Source organism: Acanthopagrus latus, chromosome 2 (genome assembly GCF_904848185.1).
Source record: "Acanthopagrus latus isolate v.2019 chromosome 2, fAcaLat1.1, whole genome shotgun sequence".
Classification (NCBI taxonomy): domain Eukaryota; kingdom Metazoa; phylum Chordata; class Actinopteri; order Spariformes; family Sparidae; genus Acanthopagrus; species Acanthopagrus latus.
In genome coordinates, this window is record NC_051040.1 from 6,238,569 (window position 1) to 6,259,423 (window position 20,855).

At 40.2% G+C, this 20,855-nt stretch overlaps 1 protein-coding gene across 3 annotated transcripts in view; it reads left to right on the forward strand.

Annotated features, from left to right (window-relative positions):
• The first annotated feature begins 374 nt into the window (after positions 1 to 374).
• Positions 375 to 20,855, forward strand: part of cadm2b (cell adhesion molecule 2b) — a 139,603-nt gene continuing 119,122 nt past the window's right edge. For all 3 annotated transcript variants that reach the window (XM_037087832.1, XM_037087841.1, XM_037087850.1), the window contains exon 1: positions 375 to 770. In XM_037087832.1, the coding sequence (XP_036943727.1) occupies positions 710 to 770 (61 nt within the window). In that variant the 5' untranslated portion in view covers positions 375 to 709. The remainder of the gene's footprint in view (positions 771 to 20,855) is intronic.

Here is a 20,855-nt window from a genome sequence, read left to right on the forward strand (position 1 = left end):
TTATTTATTTATTTATTTATTTATTTATTTATTTATTTATTTTTGTACTAGACTCGCACTGACAAAAACTTGGAGGAGAGAGGATCATCATTACTTCCATCTCGAGCCTTAGAGAGTCAGTGGTGGCGCACATTAGCCCCTTATGACCTTATCATTATATTATTATTTTTATGATGGGCTTAGACTGTCACCATAACCCTGCAGAGACGATTTCTCTGCTCTGACATTTGCTAAATCATCCCTCCATAACTGATTACTAATGTCCAGCCCGGAATGGGTACAAGGCAGCAGCCCTTGTGTCTCGCAGTGTAATTGTTCTGACAGTTGACCAGACATCAGAACTATTTCTAGGTGTTTTCCATTGGTGAGGCGTCTTCATTAGTCAAAAAGCGTGGGCGGGACTCTTGCTCTCTGCAGCGAGTCAAAGAGAAAGGCAATAAAGGGAGACAGGAGCTGCACTTTGCCGACGAGCATCTCTGCCGTCCTGCTACACTACAGTATTCACTTCCCCCGGATCTGCGAAAACATACACAGGGACTTCTCTGGAAAAAGGCAGAGTTCATCAATGTAACTCCGGTCAGTCCGAAGCTGCGCCGTTTACCTGGATAAGTCCACCCCCCGACGAGCAGAGACAGAAAGAGAGGAAAGAGACTAGAGACAGACGCGAGTGGAGTGTCGACGCTGAATTTGTGAAGGAAAAGAGAAGAATATGATCGTCAAGCAGCACTTGATCTTCATCCTCTACAGCCTCTGTGCACACGTCTTTAAAGGTGAGCGCTGGATGCTGCTGTGTAGAAATGGACGGGCGTGGTGTGCGGGGCGGCGGGTGGCTGCGTGAAGTGTAAAGATCATATGTGCTCATGTCGCACGTGAGTTCAAGTGCTCAGTGCGAAGAGAGTTGTCTCCTCCGTTCAGCTGACGTGTGTTTGCGCTGCAGTTTTCGGCCGGAGGACGGCTGTCGTCTGCTGTCAGAGCCGACTGTGCTGGAATGCCTGGAAGTTGTATTGTGCGGCGCGATGAGAAGCAGAATGCGGCTGCACAAGTTTCTTTTTTTTGTGTGTGTCGGGGACAACTTGGATGTTGTCCCTCCTGTGATACTCAGTGACTGAAAAAAAAAGACAAAACGCGGGGCTGCAGATGAGTCGCCTGCAGACGCCTCCTGTGCGTCTGTGCATCCAGTCATGTCCCCCGGAGCTGACACAGGGATGCACGAAAGGTTACAGCAGCTGGTGGCGTGCGTCTTGTTTGTAGTGAGACCGGTGTGTCATTGAGTGGATCATTTTTTTTTTTATTCATTTTTTTACTCACGTCTCTTCTAGCCTCTTTAAGTCACCTCACTCTGTGAATCAGTGCATTTTGCATTTGTGACAAGAAGTCCCTGACATGGCAGCGGCCGCATGTGAGTTGAGCTTTTGTCTCCAGCACGGCCAGTTTGCGCACTGTGCGGGCAAGTGAGTGGCTGTGTGTGCATCCTCCAGGAGTGTCGGTATGCATTACTGACCGTGCGAGCCATGTAGTCGCTCATTCAAAGTTGGGCTGTTGGGATCAGACGCAGGTGCGGTTGCGTGTGTGATGCCTCCCCTCAGCCAGGCATCAGTGTCTCCTCATGACAACTCCCTCAACTCCCCACAGACCGTCCCGCTCTTGGACATGCTTGCGCAGCCACCGCCCTGTAGGCGACCAGTGCGCAGATACATAACGCCTACAGCAGCGGGAGGAGGAGGAGGAGGAGGAGGAGGAGGAGGAGGAGGATGAGGAGGAGGACGAGGAGGGGGACTGTCAAAGGGTTTCATGTCAGGGACTCCCAAATCAAAGAGAGAAAAATCCCCACAGACCCCAATTAAACAAAGATTTTGTCCCACATAATCATCAAGAGGAAGATTTTTTAATATATATTTTTTTAATTTTCTGATTTAGGAGAGGAGATGAGAGCAGTGATCTGTTTATAAAAGCTGTCAATTCTGATGATTTCGAATTAATTTAAACCAGTGGCTCTCAAACTTTTTCCTGTGGAGGACCTAAACTGACATAATTAGACCCCTGTTGTGTCCCAGGGTCTCTGCGATGTCTAAGCCTATGACCAATATACTCATACAATCTGTCATAGTGTTACTTATCAATGAAATATTCATAAAAATTAATGTCTCCCCTTTTTGCCGGGGATGTGCTGGAACCCCTCCAAGGAGCCCAAGGGGTCCTGGGACCCCACTTGAGAACCACAGATCAAATCTGTTCAGGTTTCCCTCAAAGAACGAACACCAACGATCAAACGAGTGAGAAACTTATATTATGACACTCTATAGGCAGCTGATGTAATTTCCACATTGCATCATCGCATCAAAAACCAACTCTGAAATTAGCCCCATCTCACTGTCAGATTTGTCTCGGCATGTGTCAGATATTTTTAGTCCAAGTGTCAGACCACTACTGTTCAAGAAAATGCACAGCTGGGACTCAAATGTTGGGCAGCTTAATGGTGTTAAAACTTCTGAGTCTGTCTTGGAAATTTCTCCTTAAATTTACATTAATTACATTCCTTTTTTTTTTTTTTTTTGATGTATGTTGCTCATGGCAGTCTTGCCGTCTTTCCCTTTGGCAAAGTTTCCACCCCACGCATTCGTTTCATCTCGATGCGGCGTCCAACTTGCGATGCCATGAAGTGGTGTGTATCATGCTGTGACCTGATGACGCATCCAGCTGCATCCACCTTGCACCATGCCCCCTCAAGATGTGCTCCCTGCAGAGAGGATCATAGTTAGGGTTAAATGACCATGCATGTTTAATAGTCCTTCCAAATTACTACAAATTATGTGGATGTTACATATCTTAATATTTATCAGAAAGCACACCATAGGTGTGTAGATGATTTTCTACCATCCAGGTAGCCATTAATTTTAGTTCATGCATGTCAGTATTGTTTTAAAATACATTTGCAGATCCATGGAGCTTTCTTTGAAAAATATTGGTGCATTCAAGGATACTCTGTCATCTTAGACATGTGAATGAGCCTCAAGTAAGAATTGCACTCATGAACTATGTTGTGAGATCATGTAAGTCATACACAACACAAAAGAAACATCAATGATGTTAAAAGGATGAATGAAATCTTGTAGCATCTGTATGAAAGGAACCTTGAGCACACCCAAACGTGAGAGCTTTCCTAGTAGTCCTTACTTGCAGTGCATTATAACACAAAGAACAAGTATGTGGACTTGATCAGTCAGTATCCCAGATTACCTTTCTGAAGCACAGTTAAAACCCGCAGGATGATTTTAAAGCCTTGCAGAAGTGAATGGAAACAGACAGCTGAAACTGATGGTATGCTTTTGGAAATGGAGCTGGGGTTATAGTTAATGGGCTGTATGGGAAGCCATTGGTATGCACTTTGACGTTGGTGTGGGCCTGCCTGGAAGCCCCACCTCAGTTAAATCTGGACTGAATAAATCCAGAACAATGAATAAAATATTAAAACATTTATGTCTAAATGTCAGATGCAAATCTTAGCTTTAAAATTAGAGGAGAAATACCAAAAGTCCAACTCGGCGTTTCCCCTTATTGCAGGTTTTGCTCTTACAATTGACAGCACACGGCTGTGTTCAACTAATGAATTCACTCTCTTTATTTCCTTCAGTGGGTGTTAGAAATTATTGCGTTCTATTGTGTTCTATATTCTTTTTTAGACTTTGTTTATATATACTGTGACATGGACAGTAAGACAACCAAATGATTTTGTTGCCATAAACCTATTGATAATGTCATTAGCTAACAAAACAGTGATAACAGAAAGCCAGTCAATTTTGCAGCAGATTTGGGTTTGTGATATCCTGGCAGAGAAAAGAAGGCACAGAGAGTTTTATCATCTCGTCCAAGAGCTCTGCTAAGATAGTGCCCACTTCAAGGGTTACTTTAAATATTTATGCTGCGTGCCTTTAGTTTAGACACATGAACTGGGAGTGCCCAGGGCAGTGCCCCGAAAGTCTGTGTGGGAAGCACTCAGTCAGCACACACCTCAAACAAGACTGCACAGTCCTCCAAATGTGTTATTAAAATGCTCAGATATTTCTGATCTGAACTGGGATCAGGATCTGCAAAGTGCACAGAGGTGGGCAATTATTGGACTCATATGCCAGCTGTTTGCATCCAAACAAGAGCAGTAGTTTGTGAGCAGGACTAGTGGCAAATGTTAAAAGAAGTCCCCGTCTTGCAGTGTCCTTTTTAATAAACTGCTGATGTGCACGTCGATGTGGTTCTGCGCCAGGCCCCTAATCTTTCACCAAAATTTCATTCAAATGTGTAAACAGATTTTGAGATATTGCTCTCGCTAACAGACAAACAAACCAACAAATGGGAGTGAAAACATAATCTCCTCTGCGAAGGTAATAAGGTGCATGCATCTCCTGTGCGATCACAGCTTAATCGACAGTTAAATTGCAGTGCGCCGCATCACACACTGCAGTGATACTGTAGACAAGACTTGAGCCTCAGCAGCTCGCTTCATGCTCCATAATGCCGAGAGTCATTTTAATGCAGGCTCATCCTTCTTAGAACAACTACGCTATTAGTATTTTGCTTAAATGCATTGCTGGACTCTTATCTATAGCTGCAGCCTATGGAGTGCTACACTGCCTAAATGTTCAATATGCTGTAGTGTAGAATAGATTTATCCTTATGCTCAGTTACTGAATATCTGCTCTCTCCTCTCTATTGTGTGTCCTGCCTGGTGCTTCTGCTCTGAGTAGGAGGTTGTTTTGTGCCCGTATGTGCACCAGTGGAAACTTATGTGACTCTGTGAGGTGTTAGTGATCACTGCACCACAGTAATCACAACATATTTCACCAAAGGCAGCTAATGTAGAGGCCTGACAGACTTGTCAGAGTCAGTTAACAGGTTAGGAGGCAGGCAGGCTCGTAATGCTAATTAGCCATGTGGTGCAGCTATACTTAGTCTCTTTGCAGACCTGCAGGCTGGTTATGTCAGAGATGTGAGTTTTATGATCGGTGTGTTTCTTTGTTGGCCACAGCTTCCCTGGTTTGGTCTGACATTCCTTCTACTCAAGTGTTTCATCACTTTCCTTCTTACAGAGTCCAAAAAGCTCCCATTCCGCCAAGGGAACTTTCTTTTGTTTGAGTACGGAGCCTTTCATCATTTCTTATCTCGTCAGACATTTTGGCAAGTACAACCTGCAGGTGACATTTGAGCGTTGGTGTGTGTTTGACCATAACGTGTGGGGGCAGTAATGAGGAGGGCAAAGCGGAGAATAAATGAAAGTGGCTCTCTTTCTTTTTTACAGCATTTAATCTGGTATCAAAACCACAGACATCAAAACTACAGACAAAAAGAGACAAGCAAGTTGAGAATGAATAATTCCCTTATAATGTAAATGAAAAAGTCCCTCCCTGATTAGGGAGGGAACTGAGGCAAGTCATTAAAAATGCAAAAGTCTTGCAAAACGTTTGATATATCCTTTAGATATTGTCCACAGAAAAGACCAATCAATTTTAGAGGGTTAAGGCCCCTCTGATAAATAAATTGAATTTGCGATCATGTTGTAAACAGTAGAAGAGGTTGCTATGCATCGTAGCTCATGTGAGATAAATTGTCACACAAAGGTTTGGAGATTCAGGCTGGAAGTAATGATTATTTTCAGTAATGATTAATCTGCTGATTATTGTTTCAGTTCATCATTTAGTCTATGAAATATAACAAATGAATGTCAAATGAATGCAAATCAAAATAGATCAACTGAAATTAATTGGCCAATCACTGCAGCCTTAAAGGAAAAAAAAACAACAACATCTTAATCATCAAAACATGTAAAAAATAAAAAAATCTGACCATGAAACATTTGCCAGAACCTTGATGATCCTCTGGACTCTATAGAGCTCCCAGAATATGTCTGGAAGAGCATTTTGGTGATTTTCAGTCATTTATGATTCAGTAATGACCTTCATACAACATCACAGTGTTTCATCGGCTTCTATTTTGCAGGAAGGAGGTATTTGAAAAAAAAGATGTACTGGAGTTCTGATCAAAAACAAGAATCTTTTTATGCACAGTACATGCATTTATGCATATTATAAAATTAACATTTTAAATGTTTTCATTTGCATTTATCAGGATGGAAACTCCCGACAGATAAGCAAAATAAACTGGATATATATGAATTTAAACAACTGGTCTGTATGCATATGGTTGGGATTCTGCATGTTATGTCAAGAAATCCAATCATCTTTTGCCAACCTAGCAGTAGTGTAAAATATTCACTATGTATAAAAACAAAATTAAACCCAGCAGAGTTCAGGGGATCAGGATTAAAATCAAGAGAATAAACGTGTCTCATTTTAGCTCTCTGACAGATGTCGGGGCCAGAATCCACATGGCTCAATGTAAAATGCAGTGAGAAGTAGTCATCCAGCAGCAGCTTTCAGTCGGACAGCAGACATACTGTAGATGTGAATAACTGACCTGCCTGCAGAGTCGACTTTGAGTGTACCATAGGATGGCAGTTGGTGCATCACTTCTCAGGTCTTTCATGTGAAAATGGAGTTCTGTTTCAGCTCAGATCTAGGTGTATTGAAAACCTCTTGAAATGAATCCATCTTGCACCCAAGCGAAGGTGAATCCCTAAATGCCACATATTGTGAGACATCAGGTGCCTGTGAGATGTATGCATGGGCTCATCTCCTGTGGGTCGCAGTAATCAGACAGCAGGAATAAGCTGGCAGAGCTGGAGGAAAGCGAGGTATGGCAGAGGAAGGTGGTTTACATTCAAGGATACCCGTTCCTCACTGCCGAGGGTTAGCTTATCCCTGCACAGCGTCTCCCAGCTGCCAAGTGCTGGCTCTGGTGCTGTGCTGTATACCACTGCAAATGAATAATCCAGTAAAAAGGACAAATGTGCTCCAAAAGAGCCACTGCTGCCCTGCCTGCTTTCTGTTGACAGATATACATCTGTAGGGATAAGCCTCAAGCCAGAGGCAAATGTGCTCAGACAAGTGGGGAACGGGCTTACAGATTAGCCGCTCGCTGCCCCAACTACGCCGTGTGCTGTCAGTCTCCCTTCGCCATGCTCTTTGTCATAGCACTTTTACACGCCATGCCCCCTCTGAGAGGGTATAAGCTTAGCAATGAAGATGATAGACTGTAAGGGCAATTACACTATTAAAGATTATTCTGACCCGTATTTGAGCGAAAGAGGTTAAGAGATTTTTCTGCTTGCCAAGAAGCCTGTCTCAAGATACTCGTGATAAGTTGAATGCCACGATTGGTCACGCTGAAAAGTGGTTAAAGCAGTGCTTACATCAATCTCGGGCTCCTGAAGAGGCACCTGTGTTCACACATCTTAAAGGGGAAATACACCATAACACAGAATTTACATGTATTCCTATGATCTTGGACATCTGAGTCAATATTTTTGAACATGAGTAGCTTGCTGCTGAAGCTGACGCCCAGAGAGCCAAGTGCTTAATATGTCATGTCGTCAAGAAGCAGCAGATACTCAACAGCAACATGAGGAGAGCTGCTGTGTATTTCAAGTTGTATATCTGTGTGAGACTGCAGAGTGTAAGTGGGTTTCCTGTTATCATTACCAACCACTTCGATCCAAACCCCTGTGAATGAACACTGATTATTGTTGGGGAGTATAGTCAGAAATTTGTTATGCAGCTAATTGTGATTCCTTTAATGATGTGCATGTGTATTTCATAATACTGCACTGTCACTGCTTGTGTTGCATCTTTAATAAACTGAGTCTCAAAAGAAAAAGCAAAAACCTAATTAAAGTGAAACATAATCAGGACTCAGCAATTTGTTTTCTAAATGTAAAATAAATTATTATTTCATTATAATAAAATTTGGATTAAAAAAAAAAACCCTGACAAATATAATTTTGTTATTGGAGCTATAATTGTGTTGACAACACACAGTTGTCAAACCAATAATAGAAATAGAAAACAAATAAATACTTTTTCCAGATAGAAGTGAAAAGTGGAGTGAGTCAAAGCTTGATAATGTCATACAACATGTCCATTGTTTAAGACAGTATTTGATTTAAAGATATGATATGTATCATTTCTGCATTAAAGGAACAGTTCACCCAAAAATGAGAGTTTGACATTTCTGGTGCTGAACAGCAAAACAGCTTTGTAGTGTTCGCCAGAGAAGCTGGTGAAATGTGTTAATACTGCAGCATTTTTCACTATTTTAATGATGCAGATATTTAGTCCACCACTACAGGGTAAAGGTCTTGGACTCAAAACAATAACCTGTAAAGAGGAGAGTAGACTTGACCCTACCGGGATATGTAATGTAACAGACCTAGAAAATAAATCATAAATAATAGAAAATCATAAATAAAAATGGACTCAAACCTGATTTGAATAGAATCTGCAGAGAATGGACTGAAAAAAGAACATTTATCATTGAAATTCTGATGAATGAGATTCGGCGGTGCTGTTGGAAAGTTCTGTGAGAAGCTTGTGCATTCCCTACATTTTAGTATTGTGCCCAAAATGAAGCCTATACTTCATTTTATGCCCGTTTGCAGTGTTGACCTTTACCAATCTCTCTTGGCCCTCATCTCTGCTGAAGTGGGCTTTGTGCCCGACTGTGGATGAGCCTCTGAATCTCATTTAGCCCGTGTGATGATCTCCCTTTTCTCCTCTTGCTTCAGTCTTTATGAACAAAGTTAATGTTTTTGTCCAGAGATGACACCCATACACCATTCGATGACCCAGCGGGCATGTAATCTGTTTTAGTCATTTTTTCCAATTATGACACCCTTGTTATGTCACCTTCTTTTTTCTGCTGGGTGTTCATGAGCTTTTCTGATTATTATCGCGGAAGACATCTTCACAAAGGTATCCCTCATTCTGCTAAGAAAAATACAAAGTATGTGAATGCAATTGATGAAAGTGCAGAGTGCAGAATGTTAACCATGAAATATGGGGAGCATCATTATGTGGCTGCCATAACAGACGTCCTTGTCTGCTTCTGCTGTGCGTGTTTGGGAGGCTTCCAAAAAGAGTGATTGACCACCAGAGGTATCACACTGCAACCAAACACCTGGCAGCCTGACCAGAAGTGACTGTGCTTGTTCTGAGTTATGACAGGGTCTTTTGCCAGTGCACAAACAAAACCGCTGGAGCCTTTGTGTAGTATGTAAACACTTTATTCTGATATGGCGATTGATATTGCATTCACTTCACACAACATTTCCTCTCTGTGGTTCTGTGTGTTCAATACGAGGACTCTGACACATTAGGCTCACGGTCGACTGTCGGGCATATCACTGAGCTTCTGTTGCCCAAGGTTTTGCTATGTGTTCTGTACCGTTGGACCTAGTCAGCCTCTGTCAGCAGCTGTCGCTCTGATTGGCCATCCAGCTAACTGAATCAGTGCATAAAAAGAGAAGCAAAAAAAAGAAAGGGGACTTTTTATCAGACATATTCTCGATTAGAAGTGGAATAATAGATGAAAGGCAAACGCTGCTTTGTCGTAAAAACACTTTGTATAACTGCAGCCCTGAGTCTTTCAGTTTCCCTCTCTGAGGATGAAAATAGACTACTGCCACCTGTTGGTAAGGACAGTTATTTCCTCTCAAGTAGGCGGCAGGTATGAGCTAGCTGGTTGTCGGCTAGTCCTTGTGGTGTGTTCAAGAACAGCTTTTTACCCCGAGACTAAGGCGTTGTGAGGCAATGCAACAGTCAGACTTTGTCTCTGTTAGTAGTTTGTTGTCAGTGTGGTGTGTCTTGGACCTTTAGGAACAATATCCTCATTAAGTAGGATTTTGATGAGCTCGATGTTTGTTTCAAACTGTAAATGTTTGTTGCAATATCTGATATCCGTCCATTTGTCATAATGTGTTTATACATTCACTGGCCACTGGCTTTAAATGTCTCTTTTGTGTGTTTACTCAGAATTTCCCTCAGTCTCACGCAGTCAATAGGATTTTGCATCACTGGGTTGCTGTGCTCATAAAGCCCTTTCAGTCGAGCAGTCAGGCTGGACGTCTGAGCTCCAGATAAAGGAGGCTCTGTTGCACTATCTTTGGAAATTTGATAGCTTGCTGGAATAAGTCATGCATTTTCATAGACTTGTAAGGAGCAAATCAAGGTAAATGTAGTGATTTTTTCCAGGGTGATATTTTACATTTTATGGCTATATGATTGGTTATGCTTTTTGTACAAAACAAATTTAAAGACCCTGAAAATAAATAAAAACTGTGGAGAGGAAATCCTGCTGAAGACAGATTGTTGACTCGTAAGAAAGGCTTGTAACCATTTGTTGGAACAAAAATGAAAACATTTATATTCTCATCCCGTTTAATCCCTCTCATGGCTGTGAGGAGCTGTAGACTATCCCAGCATACATTTTTCCGGATGCAGGCAGGTGCACAGAGGCCACTGACAGACACTAACATTCATGTTGTCAAGGCAATACAGTGTCTCAAGTTCACTTCAGACAGTAACATCTTTAAATTTGTGTGGAAACCAGCAGGAACTTGGGGAAAACATGCCAACTTAAAGAGCACACACTGTAAAACTTAACAAAGACGGGGCTAATTAAAAGTGTCTTCAAGTCTGGCAGTATTTCAGAGTTTTTCATGACATTTTCCCATGTGCTTTTGGTTTTTTTTCTCTCCTCCTCAGTGTTGCTATCACTGAAAAATAAAGTACGGCGACTGCTTATGTGCCTTAGAGGATCCCGAAAAGAATTGCGCCAGTCCAACCTGTTTATTTCCTTACAGCAATTAAATTTGACAGTTTTATTGAGAAAACCTACTTGTAGTTATCAGCAGACTAATTCCCACTGCATATGCTGTCTAAAGGCAGCAGAACATGCGACTCAGTCTCTGCATCTTCACTTTGCATTATAGAGCCAGTCCCAGACTGTTTTTAAGAAAAAAAAAATCACTGCTGCATCCGTGAGTAATGTTTTGCTTCGAATTCTCGTTGGCCACAGAGAAGCATCCTACACATGAAGCCACACTCCAGGTTGTGCCGACGATAGTTCTCTACTATTCTTGGTAGCCATATGTATCATACAACTGTATATGGATAGAAGCCTGTGTTTCATCCGCACAACCATATAATGCTGTGTAGCATTTATATAATTTATATCATGATGTATTAAAATGTACTGCTTCAGAGAGTGAAGGTTGCAGATGAGTCTGCCCAGTGCATAATGTCCAATATAATCATACACACTCAGCAGATCAGTTTTTCAATTAATTGCATATTCCCTCTGATGGTGTGCTATTAACCAGATCTGCTAATGCTTATACAAATGTTAAACCTACATTTTTATCACAAGGGCAGTGTGTTGAATTGATTTCAACAACTGTCTAATATCACTACTCAGAAGGTCCTTCATTTGAAAATGAAAAACAGTTTTATTGGAAAAATGTTTTCTCTCCTAACCAGTGAAGAAAATCTGTTTTTATAGATGCATTGCAAAAACAGAAATCTGCCTCTGCTTCAGTGTAACAAGTGGAAAATTATTTAGTTTTCCATCTCCATCCCAAAAATCTAACTTTGGAATAAAGACACAAAAAGTGCAAACTTAAGCTCATGCATGTTTATACCCTTTTATTGACTTCCTCTTTAAAGGCTTCCCAGGGGTCTCTAAAGCTGGAGTGTAGATACTGAATGCAGGCATATTTGCAAGTGAAGGTGGGGGATAAAAGCATTGAAACTCATGTCCTCATAAAGAGGGATCAGCAGTCTGAACGGGAGCTGCATACCGATGCAAGAGATGCCAGTGCTCAGAGCCAGAGAGCATGCTTTGCTGGAAAAAAAAGCCTTAAAGCCGCTAAGCTGAGAGCAAGAAGGGGAAAGGAAGAGAAGGTGTGAAGCAGGAAGGCACACAAACTGCAAAACCAGAGAGAAGCGTCACAGAGTAATGTTCTATACATCTGCTATTTCCTACATCCGCTTTGACCGGACTGTGTTAACGGAATTAACGCCCGTCTTAAAGTTAAAACTAAATCTTCCCCTTTTTTTATTTTCTTTTACAGATAAAAAAAAAAAAAAAATGTAAGAATATAAACTGTGCTTAAGATTTGTAATTAAACATGATTTAAGTAAGTCCCTGTGCTCAGACGAGCATCACAGTTATTAAAAAGATAGTTGACCTCCCCTTCAAAGAGCCTGCATTACATCAGGACTTGTCTTTTATGGAAAGTGTTTCACCACCTGCTGACTGCTGCATGAGTGTGACATTCTGAGGGTGTGTTCACACCGAGCATGTTTGGAGCCATTTATTCTAACCCTGAAGCATTATTATTTCAGTTTGGTTTATTTTGGCAGGCATGAACTGTGCCTCCACTCTGCAAGTCAAGTAACTGCTCTCAGAAGGAAGGTGCTCTCATCATGCAGCATGAAATCTCGCACAAAAAAAAAGAAATGTTTTTTCATATATGTGAAACTGGAGCAAACAGAGTTTTTTAAAATGACTTTTCATTTTGTGTACGGACTAACTTTCAGTAGAGTCTAAAAGACGGGGATAGGGAACCAATTGCGTTAAGCCAAATGCAAAATTCATAGGTTCTCTTCTCTATGACTTGGGCTTTGGGAGGACGGAAGGAACTTGTATTGAGCAGTACAATGATGATGTTGACAATGCAAATTCACAGTTAATACTATGACAAAGGCAGTAACATAACCAACATGTGAGGAGGTAACAAAAGTAGGCCTGGGAGGCGGACGGATCTGTGAGGCCGAGGTTCATTTGCTCTGGCAGATGCAGCTGATCCACCCCCTAGTCAGACAGATTTCCATCTACAACTGCTTATCTGATATGTGGGAAGTTTGATACGCTGACCGACGGAGGAGCAAAGCATCACCAAATTGTCAGTCACATGTCACATTTTTTGTAGATCTATCCAATTATGTCAGTCGGCACGTCTCAAACACAGCAGACTGTCAGACCAGGCGGTGCAGATCAAATATAAATTAGGATTCTGTTGATACATAGTTTATTTCCCACCTCAAATGTTTTCAGAATCACAGTTTTTTTTTCTTTTGTGACCAGGTCATTTTTTTATGCTTTATCACAGACTACACTGCTACATCACACATTTTAAATTGCTCTGACTGGTCGTAAGTCACATTTTGTTGTTCTGGTTAATTGAAGGTCACATTTTGTTTGCTCTGATTGGTTGTAGGCTTATCAAGTTATGTCCTGGGGCATTTTGGTCTCGTAAATGAATTGAGAGGTGCAACAATTTACTGGTTTCCTTTTTGACATTTTCTTGTTCCAGGATCTTAAATAGAATGGTAAATGAAGACTTTTGGTTGGACAAAAACAGGAATTTAAAGAAATCATGTTCGGACGTAGGAAACTGTGATGAACATTACAGTTTTTCAGATATTTTTAAAATGTTTGAAAATAAATTGTGAAAATAATCAGCAGATTAATCAATATTGAAAACAGTCTTCAGTTGCAGCTGTAGTCTGCTATGTCAGGCTCGAGAAAAGAAGTAAAACTAAATATGTTGCAGCTCCGTGTTTAGTCTAAAAGCCTCAACAGAGCTCAAGCTGGGAATTCAGTCTGTTTACAATATCAGCATCTAGAGGAAAAGGTTGTTTTTTTTATCTTATAAAATTCACTGCAGCAGAACTTTGATTCGTCTGTCTGCACTTATGTCAGCAGTGGTGTTGTGATTTGAACCCCTTTATTCATCACTCTTGATCTTCAGGGAACATGTAGTCTGACTAACACAAATTAAATAACTCAAGAGTGGTTTAAAGATAAAGTCAACACAAATGGTGTAAATTTGAGTGTGATTTATTGTTTTTGCCTGGGTGTGAATTGAAAAATGCCAAAATTAAGCTCTGTTTGGTGTTCCTGGTGTCCGAACAGCAGGCACGGCATCCATTTTTGTAGAGTGTAAAAATAACCTGAAGGAGGATCGGGCACACAGGGAGGTTTGGGAAACATTTAGCTTTTATTGATCGAGGTTTCTTAAAAGAGAGAAGAGCGGGTAGACTTACTCATGTATTTAGGCTAATATATATGATTACATTGATTTTTACTACGTGGACTGAAATGAAGAATAAAACATGCAGATAAAAGAGTTAAATTACTGATGGCCATTATAGTAGTATATGTAGTGTATTTGTTATGCAGTTAATTGAAATAATTGCATATTCTCTGAGAGTTTGTGTACCTGCTGATGTTTCAACAAACGGTAGGCGAGGAGTATATGCATTAATTAAATTGCATCATTAGGGGGTTTTGCTGTAATTGTTTTTAATAGGTAATAATGATCATTATGTCGGAAGGTCCGTCCTTTAAAATAGGGTCAGTAACCTTGTATTCTGAATATCTAAATCAAACAACTGGTGCAAGGTCATTATCCCTCTAGAACATGGCAAATTACTGTTTCTGCAATTATTCTATCAAAGTGATTGTGAGCAGAGCTTGAAGTTAAGATTAAAAACAAAGTGTCAAAGCCAAGTGGATAGAGGAGATGAAGGAAGAAACAAGGTGGTCAGACCTACAAACACAAGTGATGCTAGATGCTTGTACCAACACAGACAGTGCAGAACTAGAAAAGCTGGCTTGTTTCAAGAATGTCTGTCTTTTTTTTCCCCTCCACATAATGTTGCATATGGCTCGAATTCAAAAGTGTCTCAGCTACTGCATCATGTTCTGCCGTTGTGTTTGCAGTTTGTTTACACCACTTTAACTCTACCTATCCCCCCCTGAATGTAAGTAGCATGCAAAGAAGGTAGCGAGGTGCGAATAACATCAGATGCTGCACCATCGTTTGGCATTTCAATGTTACATGTTGTTGCACCCGGGGCTCTGTTTTTTATTCGCCAGTGACAGAAAAACCCCTAATTATATGACATAATTGTTTGTATTTTGTCAGTTTTACTTTATAAAACACTATCATTAAGGACTTTGTTACACAGAGTTGTAATTTTATAAACTCTGGCTGCAATTAACAGTTACAACTATATTCATTATTGTTTATTCTGCAGATTAGGGCTGGGTGATACGGCCCTCCAGTAATATTTTCTAGGCTATATGGAGATTCATGATATATGTCTCGATTTTTTTTTTTTTTTTTCCCAAATCTCCTTAGAATCAGTTAATAAATTATAAGACTTTTCAACAAAATCAAATATCACAATGTTTTTGTCTGCAAACAAAATATGAACACATTGAGATTTTTGGTAAATAGTCTAACCCTAGTTTTAAGAGATAATTACAACATATTACTTTAAGACCAGAAAAAGACAACCCCTCTGCCATATCGTGATGTAACAATATCCAAAAGTTTTAAGATGATATAAAGTATTAATATGGTCCCCAGCCCTAAACTGCAGATTATTTTATCAATGAATGAGTTAACAGTTTAAGAAATGTCAAAATAATGTTTTACAATACTCAATATCTAGATAATAGCAACAATAATAGAACACAGCTGAGCAGCAAATCTTTACAAGCTAAAACAAGCTCAACTAATGCTTGAAGAATGACTAATGATTGCAACCAAGTATTGGTTGCTTTCACTCAATGGCACCGATAATTGAGATACTGGGAATTTTACAATCTTGGCTATTTGTTGGTATCTGCTAAATTCTAGCTGACAGATGGAGCTGATAAAATGAAGCCAGAAGCTGGTTATCTTATCGGTATTGGCTGAAATAATCAATTTCTTGCATTTCTAATCAGCATCTTTTTGGGGAAAAAAAAAAACGTTTCTTTATTTGATCTGTAAAATGAGATAAACTGCTTAGAAAAGTATTGGTTTCTTTGGAACCGGTGGGAACAATGACAAGAGCAGATGCTAGTTTTGATCTCAGTGTGAACTTTAAGCCCAATAAGAGTCACCACAGTCAGCTATATCTGCTATCTGTTCTAAAGCCACAGGAAAGATATATACTATTTTGGATTGTGCTGCTGAAATAGCAGGATATAAAGCCAGGATGGACCCTACAATAAGCTCTTATAATGGCTGGTGCGGATAGACCTTACCTTTTTGTGGGCTCAGAGATGATTACACATTTAGTATCCTCCCGAACTGGTGGAGTGTGAGGACATCCGGTGTGTACCAGGTGACCTTAACTACTGGAGCTGTAGCATCCCCCAGATAATGACCACTCTGAACCCCAGGAGCAGGCCTCATCACCCCATAAATACAGGGACCATATGGACTCGCGATGGAAAGCTGCAGACAGTCACTTTTCAAATGGACGTATACTTGTAGGAGGCTTTTGTGCTGTGAAAAAAAGACTCAGTTGGCATTTTCACAGGTTCATGAAGACTGTGTTTTGTGGAGGCTTTAGTTCAGTTAGACTGGCCAAATGGCAGATGTCTCTAAAAGTGTAATGCGATCTTTCAGTCATGTCAACCTGAAGGAACTGATATGGCCAGATATACTGTCTAAATCTGTAGTGGTGGAAAAATTGCTCGCCAGAGTGTTAAACTGCCTCGTTCAGGCCAAATCCAGGGTCACTGTGTAAAAAGTAATGTTGAATTTCTATTTTACAAGCAGGTGAGCCCAGCAAAATGGTAACTAATTGGAGTTTTTAACACATTAGCTACAAAAAAAGAGGCGTTATGAAGCTGAAGATGTGGTAACGGTTAGGAGCTCACACAAACTCGGCACATTGATGTTTGTAGACAACACCACAATACCACACGGCCCACAGGTCACTGAGCCTCGGACACGATTTGTTTGCTTTGAAATAACAAACTGATCACTGTAAAACTGCTCAGGATTTTTCAGAGCTCTGCGACTATCAAAATTCAGATCCTCTTCCTTCTGAAGGGCAGCACAGTATAAGCATTTTTCTGTATGTATAGTTTCAGCGCTGATTGAACATTCACTGTGGGAGGTAGCTTGGTGTTGAAGGAGGCTCTCTGGACACAATTGCTTTTTGTGGTATACATCAACCAATTCTGCAATGCTGGTCTTGACTCTGCCGATCTACCATCTGATGGTCTTTAGGGTGCAGAGAGTGCTGTTTGTACCAATGTCAGGATTAACATTTTTGGACATGATTTTCATGGAGGATATACGTCATGATAACAATTAAATAACAGTATGAAGCCACAACAGAGACTGAGCGCTATGCATCATACTCACCATCCGCACCTGTGGGGAAAACAGTCGATGCTGCAATATGCAACAGAGTAAAATGCTGATGGAGTGCCTGTCAAAATGTAGCCTACAAAATGCATTGTAGCTCTCTTGCATTGTGTGATGAATTAGTCACAACCGTCACTGTTTCGGCCGTTTATTCTGACAGCATTCTGATTCATATTAGATCTCTCGCAGCAAGCTTCATGGTATCAGGCTCCAGATATTGCACAGGGACTAAATACAGTATGTTACATAAAAACAAAACAAAAATATCAGCATATGAACCTGAACAGATTCATATTCAATCTCTCATAGCCAATTTTGTGGTATTAAGCTCTAGAAATTGTTAAACCACATACAGAAATAATTCAGCTAACTGTCAGTTAGACCACTCTTATGAAACTAGCCTGCAGTCAAGTTAGTGAGGTCCCCATTAACGTGCTGAGTTAATCAATTAGCCTACAACAAAGCAAAACCCAAATACCAAACCATTATCACAAAAACATTAGAATTCGGCCGCCCTGTTGAACACACCACCTACAGAAAGAACTGATTTGGTTCTTACTTAGTATTTTAGTGGAGCATATCAAAATGCTTAGCATACTGAGTGAATAAGGGTCCCAAAGTTCTCCCATTCTCATGCAGTTTATCGGCGGTTCTGGGTTCTTTGCCCTTTTGGTAGAACATCCCACCACACAACAGGTTTTTGGCATTTTTCTGTTGTTTGCAAGCAGACAAAGAGGACAAGGAGGCACAATCCAGAGTCAGTGGAGAACAATGAACTGTTTTCCCCTCCAGGGTGGGCAGGACTTAATGGAATCTGTCTCTCTAAGAAATAACATTTTAATGCGATAATACTTGAAATTCCTCCATGATTTTTTAATATTTTTTTTTTTTACTTTTAGCACCATAGCATTATCAGTGTCTCTATGTGTGAGCATCATCATAGCGCTTACCTTTGTCTGTTTACGTCGGTGCATGCATGAGCAACCTGAAAACCATCACAGCGGCTGGAGTCAGACTTTCATTATTGATGCAAACTTGTGATCATCTGAACACAATGCAAACTGGATGTAACAGTGCCACGACTGAACTTTCTCTGAACTCGTTTACACCTGGCATTAACGTCTGCTTCTGGATACGTTATTTGGATAATGACATGTCATCGCAGGTCATTGCATTTCACCCCTTGGTTAGTGTTTTGCTCATCTTGATTGTGGTCGGTTCTCAATGTGCAAACAAGGTAGGTATGGCTACAAAGTGATGCTACTATACTTGTTTCCTTTGCTTGTTCACATTACAAAAAAAAACAATCCATCCCAGAATCCACAGTATTCCCATAACACTGAGTGAACTTTTTCTGTGGATAGACGAAGTCTCTTTCGCAAAGAAATATTCTTTTCTTTTTCTTTTCTTTTTTTTTGCCAAAGAGTCAGTCAAGTTGTTTGAAACTTGATCATGTCCTGTTTCCTGCTCAGGGTGTGTGTGTGTGTGTGTGTGTGTGTGTGTGTGTGTGTGTGTGTGTGTGTGTGTGTGTGTGTGTGTGTGTGTGTGTGCAGAACAGAACAGGAAAACTATTATATCTAAGGAAAAAATATTAATGCAGTTAGTTGAGTTTTCATACTAATAGGAATAAAACCGTCAGCATTTACTGTTTTCATTATATTACTGTGAGAAAATGTCACAGTATTGCTGGTTAGTCTTTTTGAATATCGTGACAATTATGAAAACCTTGTGAGTCAAACGGCTCATAATTGATATATTAACAAAGACCACAAGACAGACAGAACTGTAGCACACACTGAGAGGTACTCAAAGAGCAACAACAAAATGGAAAGTTATATATTTCATCACTGGGATTTATCACATGAAAAAAAGTAGTAATGTGCAGAGTGCACGTATAACTGATGATACTTGTAATTGTGTCTGACTTGAAACCGTTCTCGGTGCTCCACTTTTCTCAGTTTCAAAACACAATCAGTGTAACACAATCAGGATATTTTAAGATATTCTCCTCCAACACTGGGCTGATCCTGAATTACTTACACTTTTGCCCAATGGCAACACAGGAGCACTAATAGGAAATGTGGGTTTTCAAGATATTCTTAGCTCCACAAAGGCTTTGTCGAATTTATCCCAGATTGACAGACTCCAGTGGGATTTTCACATTGAGTGAAAGTATAACCTGAAACTATAACCCACTGCCATTTCTCCGCTATGAGACCAGAGTTAACACAGAAAATGGTGTGAAGTTGGTCCATATTGGATCAGCTGCCTCCTGCCTTGAGAAATGGAAGTTTAACATTCAAACTGTTCTGCACACTCAGATGATGGTAAGAGTAGTTTGGTGTATAATTGCAAACTTTTCGCCATTTTAATATTATCGTTTGTACAGCCAAAAAAAAAAAAAAAGCCCAGTTGCCAGGATAAAATGTCAGCATTGAACATTTCTGCAAACCACAAACCACTGGTATGATCACATACATGTTAAAGGCTTAGCACCATGTTGACATTTCTACAAAACATGTCATATCACTTTCACATTACATGTTTCTAACCTGACTGTCATACAGGTAGAGGGTGGTGGAGGCACAGGCAAGAAGGACACTGTCTTTCAACATTTGTAAGAATGATGCAACTGGATATTTTTAAGGAGATACCTCAGACAATTAACAGTTATGTCTGTACTGAAAATAACCAAATATACTTGATGAGAGGTTCAGACATCTCCAGTCGTGTTTGGAGGGATAAAACCTGTCTACGGCTGTTCTTGTGGCAACCAAAACAGATATCTTAAGACTAAATATGATCTGTGGTTGTAGGCACAGCATAAGCACAGCATTGTCAGAGCACAAGATAGAACATTTAACTTACAGAAATGTAAAGTTGCGACATAATGAAATTTGGTTTGCAGAAATCTACATTGCCAGCATTTCCTCTATAGATTGTGTTGGGCTCTTGCAGCCCAGCACTTGCATAACACAGATTAAGCCGTATATAAAAAGTTATCTCTTTTAAAGTCATTGGAATTCATGAACAATAACAAACAAGCAAAAACATATTTTTGCATTTTAATTAAAGTTTTAGTCATCGTAACAAATCCTCGATTCAAAGCAGAAGAGGAAAACATTTTTACATCTATGGCTGTGAATTAAGAGTTCATTTTGACAAACCCAGAGTTAGTGAATTTTATCATTCTGCTCCTGTAACCTGGTTGGTTTTGGCAAGAACACAGCTGGTTAAACAAAAAGGATTTTACTATTTTAACAAAAAGGTCAATCACAGTAAGGAGCCTTTCTGTAATTTTGTCAGACACTTAGAACAACAATTTCAGCCACTTTTAGTGGATGTACTTGGATGGTCAAAGTTGACCCAAAGGACTACATTGCAGTTATTGCAGCTTGTGTTATGGCTGTCGGCTGACTGAGGTATTCCCCCGGACCAGTTCCATTTTTATTTATTTATTTATTTATTTATTTTTATCTTAAGTCATCTTTATTACAATGATGAGTAAGAAATGCTTCCGAGATCTGTGTCTTTCACGACATCACAAAATCATTGTATTAACCTCACCCCGTAGTACACAGAGCACCCTGCTGTTTCATATACCCGCTAATGCTGTGACATTTAGTGAGGCAACGTGAGTAGATGTATAGCCATCCAATTCTTTGCTTTAAGAGGGACATAAATTGATGCATTATTGCAATAAGTCAACGGAAACCATGGAAACAGCAATATGAAGCGGAGCTCGTAC